Source organism: Danio aesculapii, chromosome 25 (genome assembly GCF_903798145.1).
Source record: "Danio aesculapii chromosome 25, fDanAes4.1, whole genome shotgun sequence".
In the NCBI taxonomy this organism is placed as follows: domain Eukaryota; kingdom Metazoa; phylum Chordata; class Actinopteri; order Cypriniformes; family Danionidae; genus Danio; species Danio aesculapii.
The window spans coordinates 1283525-1298101 of NC_079459.1; the positions used below are offsets into that span (position 1 = coordinate 1283525).

The 14577-nt window shown below is 37.0% G+C and overlaps 1 protein-coding gene across 1 annotated transcript in view; it reads left to right on the top strand.

The window, feature by feature from the left end:
* ano3 (anoctamin 3) overlaps positions 1–14577 on the top strand; it is a 97304-nt gene that overhangs the window by 29900 nt on the left and 52827 nt on the right. Inside the window, 5 exon segments of the mRNA XM_056452092.1 lie at positions 4653–4856; positions 8357–8487; positions 8879–9034; positions 13625–13725; positions 13816–13860. Of these exon segments, the coding sequence (XP_056308067.1) occupies positions 4653–4856; positions 8357–8487; positions 8879–9034; positions 13625–13725; positions 13816–13860 (637 nt within the window).

Consider the following 14577-nt stretch of genomic DNA (forward strand, 5'->3'; position numbering starts at 1 on the left):
AAATCCGCTCAATCTGTGCGCAGTGGAGTGGGGAAGACCAGGCGCTTTATTTCCCCAGCAGATGATGGAGCAAATCAGCTTTTCAGCAGATGAGCGTTTATCGTGACCTTGAGGAAGACGCTCATACGGTCGTCACGTTGAGGATTGGGTTTTAATTGCAGTCATTTATCCAGATGTGACGGCAGATGACGGATGATTCTGTCACTGAGGCTTTTCTGGCTTTATGTTGTTATTGTTATTACTGTACTCTGGCAGCCGGTACAAATGCTGTTTATTTGAATACAGCACATCACCTATATGCTTTATAACTGCAGTTAACTACACTCACTGGCCACTTTATTAGGTATACATTACTATTCATTACCTTCAGAACTGCTTTAATCCTTGGTGGCAGAGATTCGACAAGCTACTGGAAATATTCCTCAGAGATTTTGCTCCATATTGGCATGATAGCATCACACAGTTGCTGCAGATTTGTCGGCTGCACATCCATGATGCCAATCTCCCGTTCCACCACATCCCAAAGGTGCTCAATTGGATTGAGATCTGGTGACTGCGTAGGCCGTTTTTGTACCGTGAACTCATTGTCATGGAAGCTTTACAACGTTTAACCTGCTGTAGCAACCAAAACACGCTCATTACATCACTAATGTCACATTTCAATTTAAAGACAAATACATTTTTTTAATCATCTCAATCCACAATAGTCCACGATTTTAAGTTTGTATGAGAAAGCAATGATTCAGTCCCAGTTTGAAGTCAATTGTGCATTCCTGTATTTTCTTTCCTTGCTTTGTTTGTATTGGTTGTTATGGTTTCTTTTAGTTGATTATTTGTCTCACCTGTGCCTTGTTTTACTCCACGTTGTTTTATTTGCTCTCCTATTTGCTTCTGCATCATCATATTTGTTTAATTCTTTGATGTGCTGCTATAATAGAAACAGTAACACAACTGGGAATTTAATAATAGAATTCAAATAAGAGTTTTCAAAATAAGAGTCCTTGAAGTAAATTTTGAGATGACATTTAAAAAATATCAATTTAAATTTGATTATCTGTCTATATATCTGTCTGTCTGTCTGTCTATCCTTCATTTTATCCATCTATCATTTTATCCAACTATCGTTCTATTGTTCTATCGTTCTATCGTTCTCTTTTGTTCTATTTTTCTATCATTCTATCTATCATTCTATCGTTCTGTCTATCATTATATCGTTCTGTCCATTGTTCTTTGTATGGTTCTATCGTTCTATCTATCATTCTGTCTATCATTCTATTGTTCTGTTTATCGTTCTGTCTATCATTATATTGTTCTGTCCATCGTTCTTTGTATGGTTCTATCATTCTATCTGTCATTCTATCATTCCACCTATCCTTCTATCTATCATTCTATCGTTCTATCTATCATTCTATTGTTCTGTCTATCATTATATCATTCTGTCTATCATTCTTTGTATGGTTCTATCGTTCTACCTATCATTCTGTCTATCATTCTATCTGTTGTTCTGTTTATAATTCTGTCTATCATTATATTGTTCTGTCCATCGTTCTTTGTATGGTTCTATCATTCTATCTGTCATTCTATCATTCCACCTATCCTTCTATCTATCATTCTATCGTTCTATCTATCATTCTATTGTTCTGTCTATCATTCTGTCTATCATTATATCATTCTGTCCATTGTTCTTTGTATGGTTCTATCGTTCTATCTATCATTCTGTCTATCATTCTATCTGTCGTTCTGTTTAAAATTCTGTCCATCATTATATTGTTCTGTCCATCGTTCTTTGTATGGTTCTATCATTCTATCTATCATTCTATCATTCCACCTATCATTCTATCTATCATTCTGTCGTTCTGTCTAGCATTCTATTGTTCTATCTATCTTTCTGTCCATCATTCTATCCATCATTCTTTCGATAGTTCTTTCATTCTATATCTATTGTTCTATCATTCTATTATTCTATCTATTGTTCTTTCTATGGGTCTATCATTCTATTTATCGTTCTGTGTATCTTTCTATCGTTCTATCTATCATTCAATATTTATGGTAATATCGTTCTATGGATCGTTCTATTCTTTCTATCATTCTATCACTCTGTCTATCATTCTATCTTTCAGTCTATTGTTCTATCTATTGGTCTTTCTATTTTTCTATCATTCTATCGTTCTATCTATCGTTCTATCTATCAGTCTATCACTCTATCTATCGTTCTACCTACCATTCTATCTATCATTCTATCTATCATTCTATCTATCGTTCTGTCTTTAATTCTATTGTTCTGTCTATCAATCTGTCTATCTATCATTCTATCGTTTTATCTATCTACCATTCCATTGTTCTGTCTATCGTTCTCTCTGTTTATCGTTCTAGCTATCATTTTATCGTTCTATATATCTTTCATTTTATCGTTCTATCTATCGTTCTAACTACCATTCTATCTATCATTCTATCTTTCTGTCTTTCATTCTATCATTCTATTGTTCTGTCTATGAATCTGTCTATCTATCATTCTATCATTTTATCTATCTATCATTCTATTGTTCTGTCTATCGTTCTCTATTGTTCTCTCTATCGTTCTAGCTATCATTCTATCTTTCATTTTATCATTCTATTTATCATTTTCTCTATCTAGTTGTATGTTTCCTGTTACACATTTAAAAAAGAATGTATTTAGATATTTACTGTATTTTCAGGAATAATTTAATTTTTAAAATTTGGGTTCATTCACAATATCATAACTTCATACTTTAAAATAATAGAAACCGACACCACAAACTGTTGAAATATTGTTTAATATATCTTATAATGATACAGAAAGCAAAATTAAAATGAAAACTGGAAACAAATTAGATGATTAAAAATAGCAATAGGATCTCAATGAGCCTAAAATGAGCCTGTTTAATCGAAATGATTATCAGTTAACACCACAGCATCTCCTCTAACTGCTTTTAGTGAGTTTTGGAAAACAACCCATGTCTATCCACATGATCGGGAACTGTAGTTATTAAATCTGTTATCCTAAGATGACCTTGTGAGTCAATAGAGACGGATTCAGCTTCCAGGAGTTGTTTCATTAGGTAAATGTAGTGCACTGGTTATCCTCAATGTGATCATTAAAGCTTTTGATAACGTAAGTGAGTCTTACTGCTGCTGTATTACATTACAGTCTATTTGGATCAGATTCAGATTACAGCGGGGGACGAAACTGTTATGTGTGTGTGTTTGTGTGCATACCTTGTAATCCAGAACAAATGTCTCCACAACTATAGCAATACCAGTACATTTTGACCTTGTGGGGACATTTGTTTGGTCCCTATGAGGAAAACATCTCCTAAATCACACAGAATGAAGTATTTTGAAAATGTAAAAGTGCAGAATGTTTTATGTGAGGGTTGTGTTTAAGGGTAGGGGGAGAGAATATACAGTCTGTACAGCAGAAACGTCATTACAGTTATGGAAAGACCCCATAAAGATAGCTTTACAAGTGTGTGTGTGTGTGGGAGGGGGGTTATTATGACTGGCAAATTATTAATTGCAACCAATAAAAGTGTGTGTGTTGTTGTTTTGTGTACATTTAAGTTAAACACCCACATACATGTATGTGAGGTAGAAAAATAATATATATATTGTCATATATAAATATAAATCAACATTTTCTATACATGCATTTGTGCATTTATACTATATATACTTAAATAAATATAAACAATACACACAAATATTGTCAACACAAACTTTAAAACAAACACAGTTAATTTATCCCGGACGAGCCCCCACTTTGTTACGACATGCAGAATGTTTTATGTGAGGGTTGTGTTTAAGGGAGGGGGAGAGAATATACAGTCTGTAATAGCAGAAGCATCATTACAGTTATGGAAAGACCCCATAAAGATAGCTTTACAAGTGTGTGTCTTTATTATGACTGGCAAATTATTAATTGTAACCAATAAAAGTGTGTGTGTTGTTGTTAATCGTATGTACATATAAATTATACACCCTGTGAGGTGGAAAAATAGGATATATTGTCATATATAAAAATAAATCAACATTTTCTATACATGCATTTGTGCATTTATACTATATATACTTATATAAATATACACAGTACACACAAACATTGTCAACACAAACTTTAAAACAAACACAGTTAAATTATCCCGGACGAGCCCCCGCTTTTGTTACGACTGCTCTTTAAGATGGCTCGTTATATAGAGAAAGCAACGTAAAAGAATTGAGTAAGCGTTATAAACATTTTAAATCAATTTATTGTACATAATGACGTTAACACTCTTAACCAGAGACACAAATAAACGAATATCTGACTATTAAATAAAATATACAAAAGGAAAATATACAAACATGCATGCATGCGCCCTTGTAGAACAATAAGAGCCAAGAAAAACCTAAATCAAGCCACCGACCATAACATTTTGGTATATGATGTATAATAAATAATGCTTTTAATCTAATATTATTATATTTACTATATTTGTTTCCCTATTTTTGATTAATGTGCGTAATATTCATTCAGTACAACCACCTGCTCCCATATATCTTTTGAGTAATGATCTGAGAATATGTGTATAATCTATTTCACCATGTAAATACTGTGATTCTGAATGCTGCGTGTGTTGTTTGTGTCTCAGCAGGAATGCACACCAGCATCAGTGAGATCTTGAAGGAGAAAACGCTCAAGTCGTCTCGCCGCAGTTTGCCGTGTTTGGCTCAGAGTCAAACGCATCCTCAAAACCTCAACCACTTCCTGTCTGTGCCTCTGAGTCCTGAACCCAAATCATACACACACAGCAGCAGCGTCAGTGCCTCCTGCACACACATCACACCTCCGGCCACAGGTGAGCACATCTCAGACTAGCCTCAGACTGCTTTATCCAGTGGTATTATGTGGCTGTCTGGAATACTTGTTTCTGATTGGTCAGTCGCAATGTTATTCCTAGATAACACCCGCTAAATAATGCAGGCTCATCTGGAAGCTTGCAATTACTTTGACCGTCAGAGAATACATTTACATCTTTATATTTACATCCCCTTTCATATGCATCTGCCTGTTTGTTGATTTTTGACTGTTTGGCGCCATCTTGTGAGTAAATAATATAAAGGTTTGCATATGCTTTATTCAGCTGGTTAGTTTCAATCAGCTTTGTGTTTTTTGACTGTTTGTCTCTATCTAGTGTCTGAATAATGCGCAGGTTAGTGTATACTCCATCAGCTGTTTCTGTTTGTCAGCTTTGCGTTTTTTTTTACTGTTTGGCGCCATCTAGTGTCTGAATAATGCATAGGTTAGTGTATACTCCATCAGCTGTTTCTGTTTGTCAGCTTTGCGTTTTTTTTTACTGTTTGGTGCCATCTAGTGTCGGAATAATGCGCAGGTTAGTGTATACTCCATCAGCTGTTTTAGTTTCTGTCAGCTTTGTGTTTTTGTCTGTTTGGCGCCATCTAGAGTCTGAATAATGCACAGGTTAGTGTATACTCCATCAGCTGTTTCTGTTTGTCAGCTTTGCGTTTTTTTATGACTGTTTGGCGCCATCTAGTATCTGATTAATGCGCAGGTTAGCGTATACTCCATGAGTGTTTTCGCTTCTGTCAGCTTTGTGTTTTTGTCTGTTTGGCGCCATCTAGTGTCTGAATAATGCATAGGTTAGTGTATACTCCATCAGCTGTTTTCGTTTCTGTCAGCTTTGTGTTTTTGTCTGTTTGGTGCCATCTAGTATCTGATTAATGCGCAGGTTAGCGTATACTCCATGAGTGTTTTCGCTTCTGTCAGCTTTCTGTTTTTGTCTGTTTGGCGCCATCTAGTGCCTGAATTATGCACAGGTTAGTGTATACTCCATCAGCTGTTTTCGTTTCTGTAAGCTTTGTGTTTTTGTCTGTTTGGCGCCATCTAGTGTCTGAATAATGCAGAGGTTAGTGTATACTCCATCAGCTGTTTTCGTTTCTGTCAGCTTTGTGTTTTTGTCTGTTTGGTGCCATCTAGTATCTGATTAATGCGCAGGTTAGCGTATACTCCATGAGTGTTTTCGCTTCTGTCAGCTTTCTGTTTTTGTCTGTTTGGCGCCATCTAGTGCCTGAATTATGCACAGGTTAGTGTATACTCCATCAGCTGTTTTCGTTTCTGTCAGCTTTGTGTTTTTGTCTGTTTGGCGCCATCTAGTGTCTGAATAATGCAGAGGTTAGTGTATACTCCATCAGCTGTTTTCGTTTCTGTCAGCTTTGCATTTTAAAAACTTCATTAACGATCGCGCCTCTACTTTGTGTCTACATTTTATGCTTTGTGGCAAGTATCAGTGTAATAAGCGGGATCAAGTACCTCCTGAACGGTTTGTTTTTTGCAGCATAATAATATGTATATATAATTTGAAATTAATACAATTTTAATGCTCACAAAGGCTGTTTATTTATTTAAAAAAAATTTAAAATGTAGTTTAAGAAAGTAAATGCAGGCTTGGTTAAATTTTAAATAAAAATTTTTTTTTTTTTAATTAGTTAATTCATTCAATCATTTTCGTCCACTTTTCCGGGGCCGGGTCGCAGGGGCAGCAGTCTTAGGAGGGAACCCCAGACTTCCCTCGTCCTGGACACCTCCTCCACCTCCTCCGGGAGGATCCTCCAGCTCCTCTGGGGCGTGATTAAGTATGTTAGCTACGGCCAATACCTCAGAAAATGTGTTAGAATCCTGTTGTCAATGGGCCTTGACTTCAAACAGTGAGTCTTAAAAATTTTGACTAAGACAAAATTAGTGCTGTGATCGCCAATATTAGTCCAGTTGATCTCTGCGAACCCTCATCGGGTTTTCAGACAAGACGTCTCGTTCCTGGAGCTGCTCCGAGAATATTAGCGAAGACGCAAGAATCATGTCCAACTGCTGACGCCGGTGCAATCCTCTAAAAACAGCAGATCATTCCCTCCGGAGCCTCTAATGGTCTTGATCCTGCCAGGAGATCTTTTAGCAGAAGCACCTGATCTGATGAGCTCCACACAACAGCACCATGAATTATGGATAATGAGAGTGTTCCTTCTCCTCCTCCGCCTGATGGCTTTCATACAGTAGTTACTCAGTGGCTTTAGTCCACATATGCTCGTACTGAGAAATCTGAGGTCTGCATTTTGTAGTGACAGGAATTCAATGTGAAGTGAACCGTGACTTGCAGTAGGTGATGATCATTCATATGTGCGTTTTCACTGTCAGCCTTGACAAAAATGAATATAACTAGTATTGACGTCATCTAAAATGCAGTAAATGGTTAAACATTTGTCTCCGTGGACTTCTTGTTATAAAAACTGCTGTGTAATTAATTTTTCTTTTTACATTTTTGAGCCAAATTTTAAAACTGTCCTGTGGTGTGACCGTCACAAGCATAGTTCAATAAATTACAATCCACAACCATATCACCCTGCTGAAGCTAAGCAGGGCTGAGCCTGGTCAGTACCTGGATGGGAGACCACATGGGAAAACTAGGTTGCTGTTGGAAGTGGTGTTGACCCTGGCCTCACCCATGACAGACCTATGCTTTCGGACTTGTTCTGGTAACAGTCTAGATGATCATTTTCTTCTTTGGTCCGGAGCACACAGTGTCCATTTCTCCAAAAAAAATACCTGAAATATTTTCATCTGAGCACAGTACACGTTTCCACTGTACATCCCAGATGCCTCCGAGCCCAAAGAAGTCGACGGACACTGTTAACATAGGGCCTCCTTTTGGCACAGTACAGTTTTCACAGGCATTTGTGGAGGCGGCTGCGTATTGTGGTACTTGACAAGGGTTTGCTGCAGTAGTCCTGAGCCCGTGTGGTGATATGGCTTATAAATGTATGAGGATTCTTGTTGCAGCGCCCCCTGAGGGATCGGAGGTTGTACAGCTTAGACTTGTGCCCTTGTCCTTTACGCACTGAAATTCCTCCAGATTCCTTGAATATTTTAATGATGTTCTGCACTGTTGGAGGTGAAATATCCAAATGTCTTCCTCTCTTTCTTTGAGGAACGTTGTTTTTAAACATTTCAATCATTTTCTATCGTATTTGTTGGCAAACTGGCGATCCTCAGCCCATCTTTGCTCCTAAAGGACTTGACCTTGGATGCTGCTTCTGTCCCAAATCATAATCACAATCCCCTTTTGACATCACCTGTTTCAAATCACATCATCATTTCACCAGTTTACCTGATTACTATGCCTAAATGCTCATGTCACAACTTCTTTTGGAGTGTGTTGCAAGTCTGAATGACAGGAAAGGATCTATATTTACAAATGAAATGAAGCTGACCAGACAAAACATGAAATATTTTGTGTTCATATTGTCTGCCATGAAATACAAGAGAATGTTTTTCTCTCTCTGTCAGACACTGGTCAGGATGTCTACACTGAGGAGAGGGAGACGGGAGGGTGTGAGCCTAAAACAGACGAAACTCTCCTCGTCCAGCAGAAGCCGGTGAGCAGAGGGAAACTAGAGGCCCGAACTGACTCCGTAAAGGTAAAAAACAGCTCTGTTCTCCATCACAGCTCGCCTGAGGAGATGCTGACAACTCTATTAGTGTTTGATGACAATGTAAAATAAGTGTGAGCGCTTATTAGACGTGTGTTTTTGGATTTACTCTACTGGTCAAAAGCATCTTTGAAATGCTCCAATGTCCATGTATATATGCTTGCACTTGATGGACAAATGGTGTAGAGTGGTCAACCGACGACCTTCACGTCCAATCACAGTCATTTCTGTTGAGCATGTGAACAGAATGGCCAATCAGCAGCGTTTAAGAACATGCTCAAATGTTAGCACGAACTGGACAACTGTAAAATTTCAGTGCCGATTGCTACTCGATACGTTTGACAACCATAATATAAAGGATGTTCTGCTTTGTTTTTAGGGGAAAAATCTAGAAAACCCCTCAGGTCTGATGTTCAGAGATGGAAAGAAGCGTATCGACTATATCCTGGTGTATAAGAAGTCGAGTCCGCAAGTGGAGAAGAGATGCACGTTTGAGAGGAACCTGCGGGCTGAAGGACTAATGCTGGAGAAGGAGGTACACAATCATCATTTACTTTCAAGCGTCATTTGTTTGGACGGATTCTTTTCGGCCTTAAGGATAAAAACAGAACCATCACCACTCTGGTGATATAGAAGTATGAACTCCATTCATTTTTCATCCACTGATTTTTTTTTGCAATGCTGTTAAAGGCAGACCTGTTGTGTGCTCTGAGGTTGATAAATGATTGTAATAGCTGTTATTCAGCTAATCTGTTCACTTATTAAGATAATAATGTTTAATTCTGGAATGTATGCCAAAAACTACATTACCCATAATGCTGTGCAGAGAATTCCACCAATCAGAGTCACTGTGAGCAATGAGCATCAAAGGAGATGTTTATCCCCGCCCACTCCCAAGAATTACAGCAAATTCTGTCACTTTATTTATTTATTTTTTTACTTTCTTTACTTGAAATTCATTTGTGTCATTCCCAATGCTTTATAGGAGTGTAGTTCTTTACCTCACTAAAGTTGTTAATCTCACAGTCCTTTTATATTTGTCCGATGTTCACTAATACTGTACTTTTTCAGCTCCAGTTGTTGACGTGTTTTCCCAATTTATTTTAAGCTTCGAGAAGTTTTGGTTAAACCTTCAACTATAAGATAAATCACAACTTTACAAACATTGATTTGAAGCAAAGACGTTCAAGAATAGCAAAGAAAAGCACTAAAATACAGGACTGTGAAGCTTTATTGAGGGAAAACTACAAAAACAAATTCCATGTAGTACTTATAAATGTACATAATAATAAAATTAAAAAATAGCAAGGAAATATTAAACTTTACTAATTTAAAAATGATTGATTTATATCTATACAAACAACACGTTATGAGCTTATCGCAAAATGTGAAAATCGTACAAATATATATATATCGATATATATATATATATATATATATATATATATATATATATATATATATATATGTATGTACAACAGTTTAATGGCATAATCTTGTATATAAAAAAGAAAATCAAACACAGAGTCTAAAAACCCTTTTGTAGGAGGAACTACTTTCTTCCACCATTCATTCACATCTGCAGAACGTCAGAACAGTAGTAACCGTTGCTTAAAATCATGTCACTTTAGAGCTAGTGTTTGACTGATTCTCTAGCGTAATGTCTAAAGTGATAACAAAACAGGTGATTTTTGCTCACATTTTAATATTATAAGGATGAAGATTATAAGGATGAATCAGTCCTCTGCACATCAATAACTGTCTGGTTTGGCTCAGCTACTAAATACGATCTCCAAAGACTACGTTGAATAGTTCGGACTGCTGAGCGAATCGCTGGTACAACCCTTCCTACTCCCCAAGAACTGTACTTATCCAGAGCGAGCAGAAGGGCTGCCAAAATCCCTCTGGACCCCTCACACCCAGCACACTGCCTCTTTGAACTGTTACCTTCTGGTCGACGCTACAGAGCACTGCGCACCAGAACAGCCCGACACAGAAACAGTTTCTTCCCTCAGGCAATCCATCTCATGAACACTTGATAATAATAATTATGGAACCAACATCACTACTTGCTATACACTTTTATACACATATACACTTATTTAACAACACACTTTACATGCCAATTTGCACATAACAGCTGCACATATAACGTTGTATATAGTAATAAACATGTACATACACTTGTCAATCTGTATATTTGCACTCACTACTTCTATTTTTTTTTTTAAATATATATTTATGATCTGTTTTTTGTCCTGTCTCTGTAATCCTGTTGCACTGTAGAAGCTCTGTCACCAAAACAAATTCCTCGTATGTGTGAACATACCTGGCAATAAAGCTCTTTCTGATTCTGAACAGCATGAAATGCCATCAGTCTACAGGATTTCAATCTGTTGCAATCGGAATTTCACTATAATTAACCTCAAAAAGCCAAAGCAGAGCAAACACTAGCAGATTACTGTGGTATAAATACAGCACTAGAAAATACAAGAGAGAGATCGACTTAAAATGTCACCTGTTCTGTAAGGATTCGTTCAGCTGTGGTTTAAATCTTACGTTGAGTTTTTCTCCTCTAAGGGCTTGTTATGTGGTCTCTGTCGCCATCTAGTGGCGGAGCGGAGTGACAGGCTGATGGATGCCGACGTGCTGAATTTCCGAAATTATAAATATTGTGTTCTATATCAGTAGCTGAACACCTGAACTCTACTTTATCAAGCCTGCTTTTCTTCTCCCAGATCTGTCACGCCGTTTTTATCCTCCAGCATTATTCATGCAGGTTTCACCTCTGCTGCTCCTCTGTAGGTGTGCTCATAATGTCCACACGTACAGCAGAGGAAGTTTTGCAGAGCTTGGAAACAACATCAGCTTTAGTTCTGTCAGTTTACACAAAACTTTGAGAAGAGGCTCTGGAATTGAACAGGACTGCTGACCTTCAGAGGACAGTAATAATTGCTGTTTTATAGGTTCTGTTTAAAGGTCTTATTGAATGACTTTGATTTTGATCTCTTGATTAAAACGGAGACGTACCTTAGTTACTAGTATTAACACTTCAGTGGTTATCAGTGGTGTAAAGTAACTAATTATAAATACTCTAATTACTCGAATTGAGTAGTTTTTCCTTAGGAATTGTAATTTACTAAGTAGTTTTAAAAATCTGTACTTTTACTTTCCCCTTGAGTACATTTTTAGTGCTGTATCGGTACTTTTGCTCCTCTACTTTCCTTCATCCTGCAGTCACTACTTTATTTCTTTCTTGTCTATGGAGATTAGAAAAATCTGATTCCTGTCCAATCAAATCACACATAGAAGGTAAATCGCATCATAATGAACTACCTGAAGACATGGGCGCTTTACATTGTAGCAAATCTGTTTGGAAGCATTAAAAGTGTCCAAAAGATGCTTAAAATCTTTACACACCATGACCCAGAGACTGTTTAGATGCATGAGAAGATGACGGATGATTACTGTATGATGACGGAAATGGCCTTAAACACCCAGCAGGCACAAGACATCAACATGACGTCAGATTGACGTTGTACCCCAACGCCGTGGGGACGCTGCATTTTGTTTGGAAATGAAAATCGGTTTGACGTCAGAACTCAACGTCAGGCCGACGTCAATGTCCAACATCCAACCAAATATAAACGCCTAATGATGTTACAGCTTGACGTTGTGTCGACGTTACCACTATGACGTCTATCAGATGGTTTTTGGTTGCCATAACTGATGAAGAAATGTCAGTATTTGACATATGATGTTGGTTTAAGATGGCTCGACGTTGGATTTTGGTCACTTTCCATCACAACCTAAAATCAACTAAAAATCAACATCATTTGACGTCGTTATTGGACATCAAAATAATGTTGTCCTTAGAGGCTGGCTAGACATAGATTTCGGTTGTGACGTCAGGTGACCAATATTCAAACCTAATATTAACATCTTATGATGTTGTGTGCCTGCTGGGCAATCACTAAATGCACTACAGAATGTTACGTTTACACACACACTCACAAATGACATGTAAATGCATCAGCTTTTCACAGCGTAATACTCACTACTCATGAGTACTTTTAAAAGGGCTGCTTTTTACTCATAGTTTGAGTAATATTTACAACGGTATTCAACTTGGACTACATTTTTAGGCAAGTAATGGTACTTTTACTTAAGCATGATTTTTCAGTACTCTTTCCACCATTGGTTATTATTGATTGAATTAAATTATTTAAAACTGTAATTAAAAATGTAAGTAAAACTTTTATTAAATGTAATTACATTTTATATTAAAATGTAATTAAAATTATATAAAAATTAATTTAAAATGTAATTAAAATGTTTATTAAATGTAATTACATTCATTTATTAAATTACACATTAAATTGTAATCTAATTAAATAAATTAAAATGTATTAATTAAAATAATAAATTTATAAATTTAAAAAAAGATTTCCGATAATGCCACGAATGTTTTGTTTAACACGATGTTGCAAAAACAAGTAAAACTAAAGATAAAAAAACTACAAAAATAAAACAAACATTATAAAAACTACTGTAGTGTATTCTCTGCTGGAGATTACTTCCTGTAGTTTGTTGTAATCACCAGCTGTATTTTCTCTATTGGAATGCACTTCCTACCGAACTACAAATCCCAGAAGTCTTTGCACAAATCACTCCTGCCACAGCTGACAGTCATTTGGACACACACACACTGCTGTACAATGGCCCAAGGTATTCGACAGGCCAAGAAAGGCTGGCCGCTGGCCCCGAGGAAGCCCCGCTTAGACCCAATCAGGCCCCGGAAGGGACAATGGAAACACTACCGGCCCTGGCTCGCTCTGGCAGGCTCGCTTTAGGCGCGATAGTGGAAATGCGGCTAATCATTACCTGGACTATTTATACCCCTGTTTTTCACACACACATTGCCAAGTAGTCTCTAAGCTGTTGCATTCATTAGTTACATTCATTATGACACAATTTTAGCCAGATTTGCAACATATTCTAAAATATATCTACAGTGCCATTACATGCAGCCCCTTTGAGAGATATTAAACAGCCGATACATCTTGATTAATTGCGTGCACATGTCTGTTATCTGCTGCTGATGATTTGTCTTTCTCTTCGGCAGCCCTCATTAACCAACAGTGATATCATGTTTGTGAAGATTCATGCGCCGTGGGACACGCTGTGTAAATACGCCGAGCAGATGAACATCAGGATGCCTTTTAGGTAGAGCTCAATATGACAGTATCCATCAATATATCACAATATACAGTGAACTAAATACTGCACGTCAGTTATTATTATTTATTCTCCTAGGAAAAAGTGTTACTTCACTGACTGGAAGAAGAAAGCTATGGGCAGGTAGGATATTGTAGTCTTACTATGCTGTGTTTTCATTTATTGTAAATGTTCATAAATGTAAATCGAAATGTGACGTTTCTATTGAACTCAATGCTTACCGAATATTACAGGGGTGGTTTTAAGTGTTTTTATCGGTGTACTTTGCTATTTAACAAAAAATATATCTTAATATTTAATAAATATAACCCCCACTCCCTCGTTATCAACATCTCATCTCTGATTGGTGTTTACTGGGCTGAGGGCGGGATCAGGTTGTCACTCACACCAGATCCACCAGTAGCAAAACACAACCATACTTAAACAAAATTTAAGCCCCGCCCAACATTTGCTATATATATTACCTATTGTATGATAACATATTAACGTTTTGGAGCGGCCCAGCCAGAGTCCTGACTTAAACCTAATTGAGAATCTGTTGGTAATTGAGGGTGATGGTAAGGAGATCATCCAATCTAAAAGAGTTGAAGCTCATCACTAAAGAGGAATGGGCACAAATACCAGTGGAGACATGTAAAAAGCTGGTCAGCAATTATAGGAGGCGTTTAATTGCTGTAATAGCCAATAGAGGCTTTTCTATTGATTATTGAGTTGGGTTTTAATAATTTTAAACAAAACACAACCATCCATGAACAAAACTTAAGCCTCGCTCAAAATTTTCTATATAGTAACTATTGTATAATAGCATATTAATGTTTTGGATTGGCCCAGCCAGAGTCC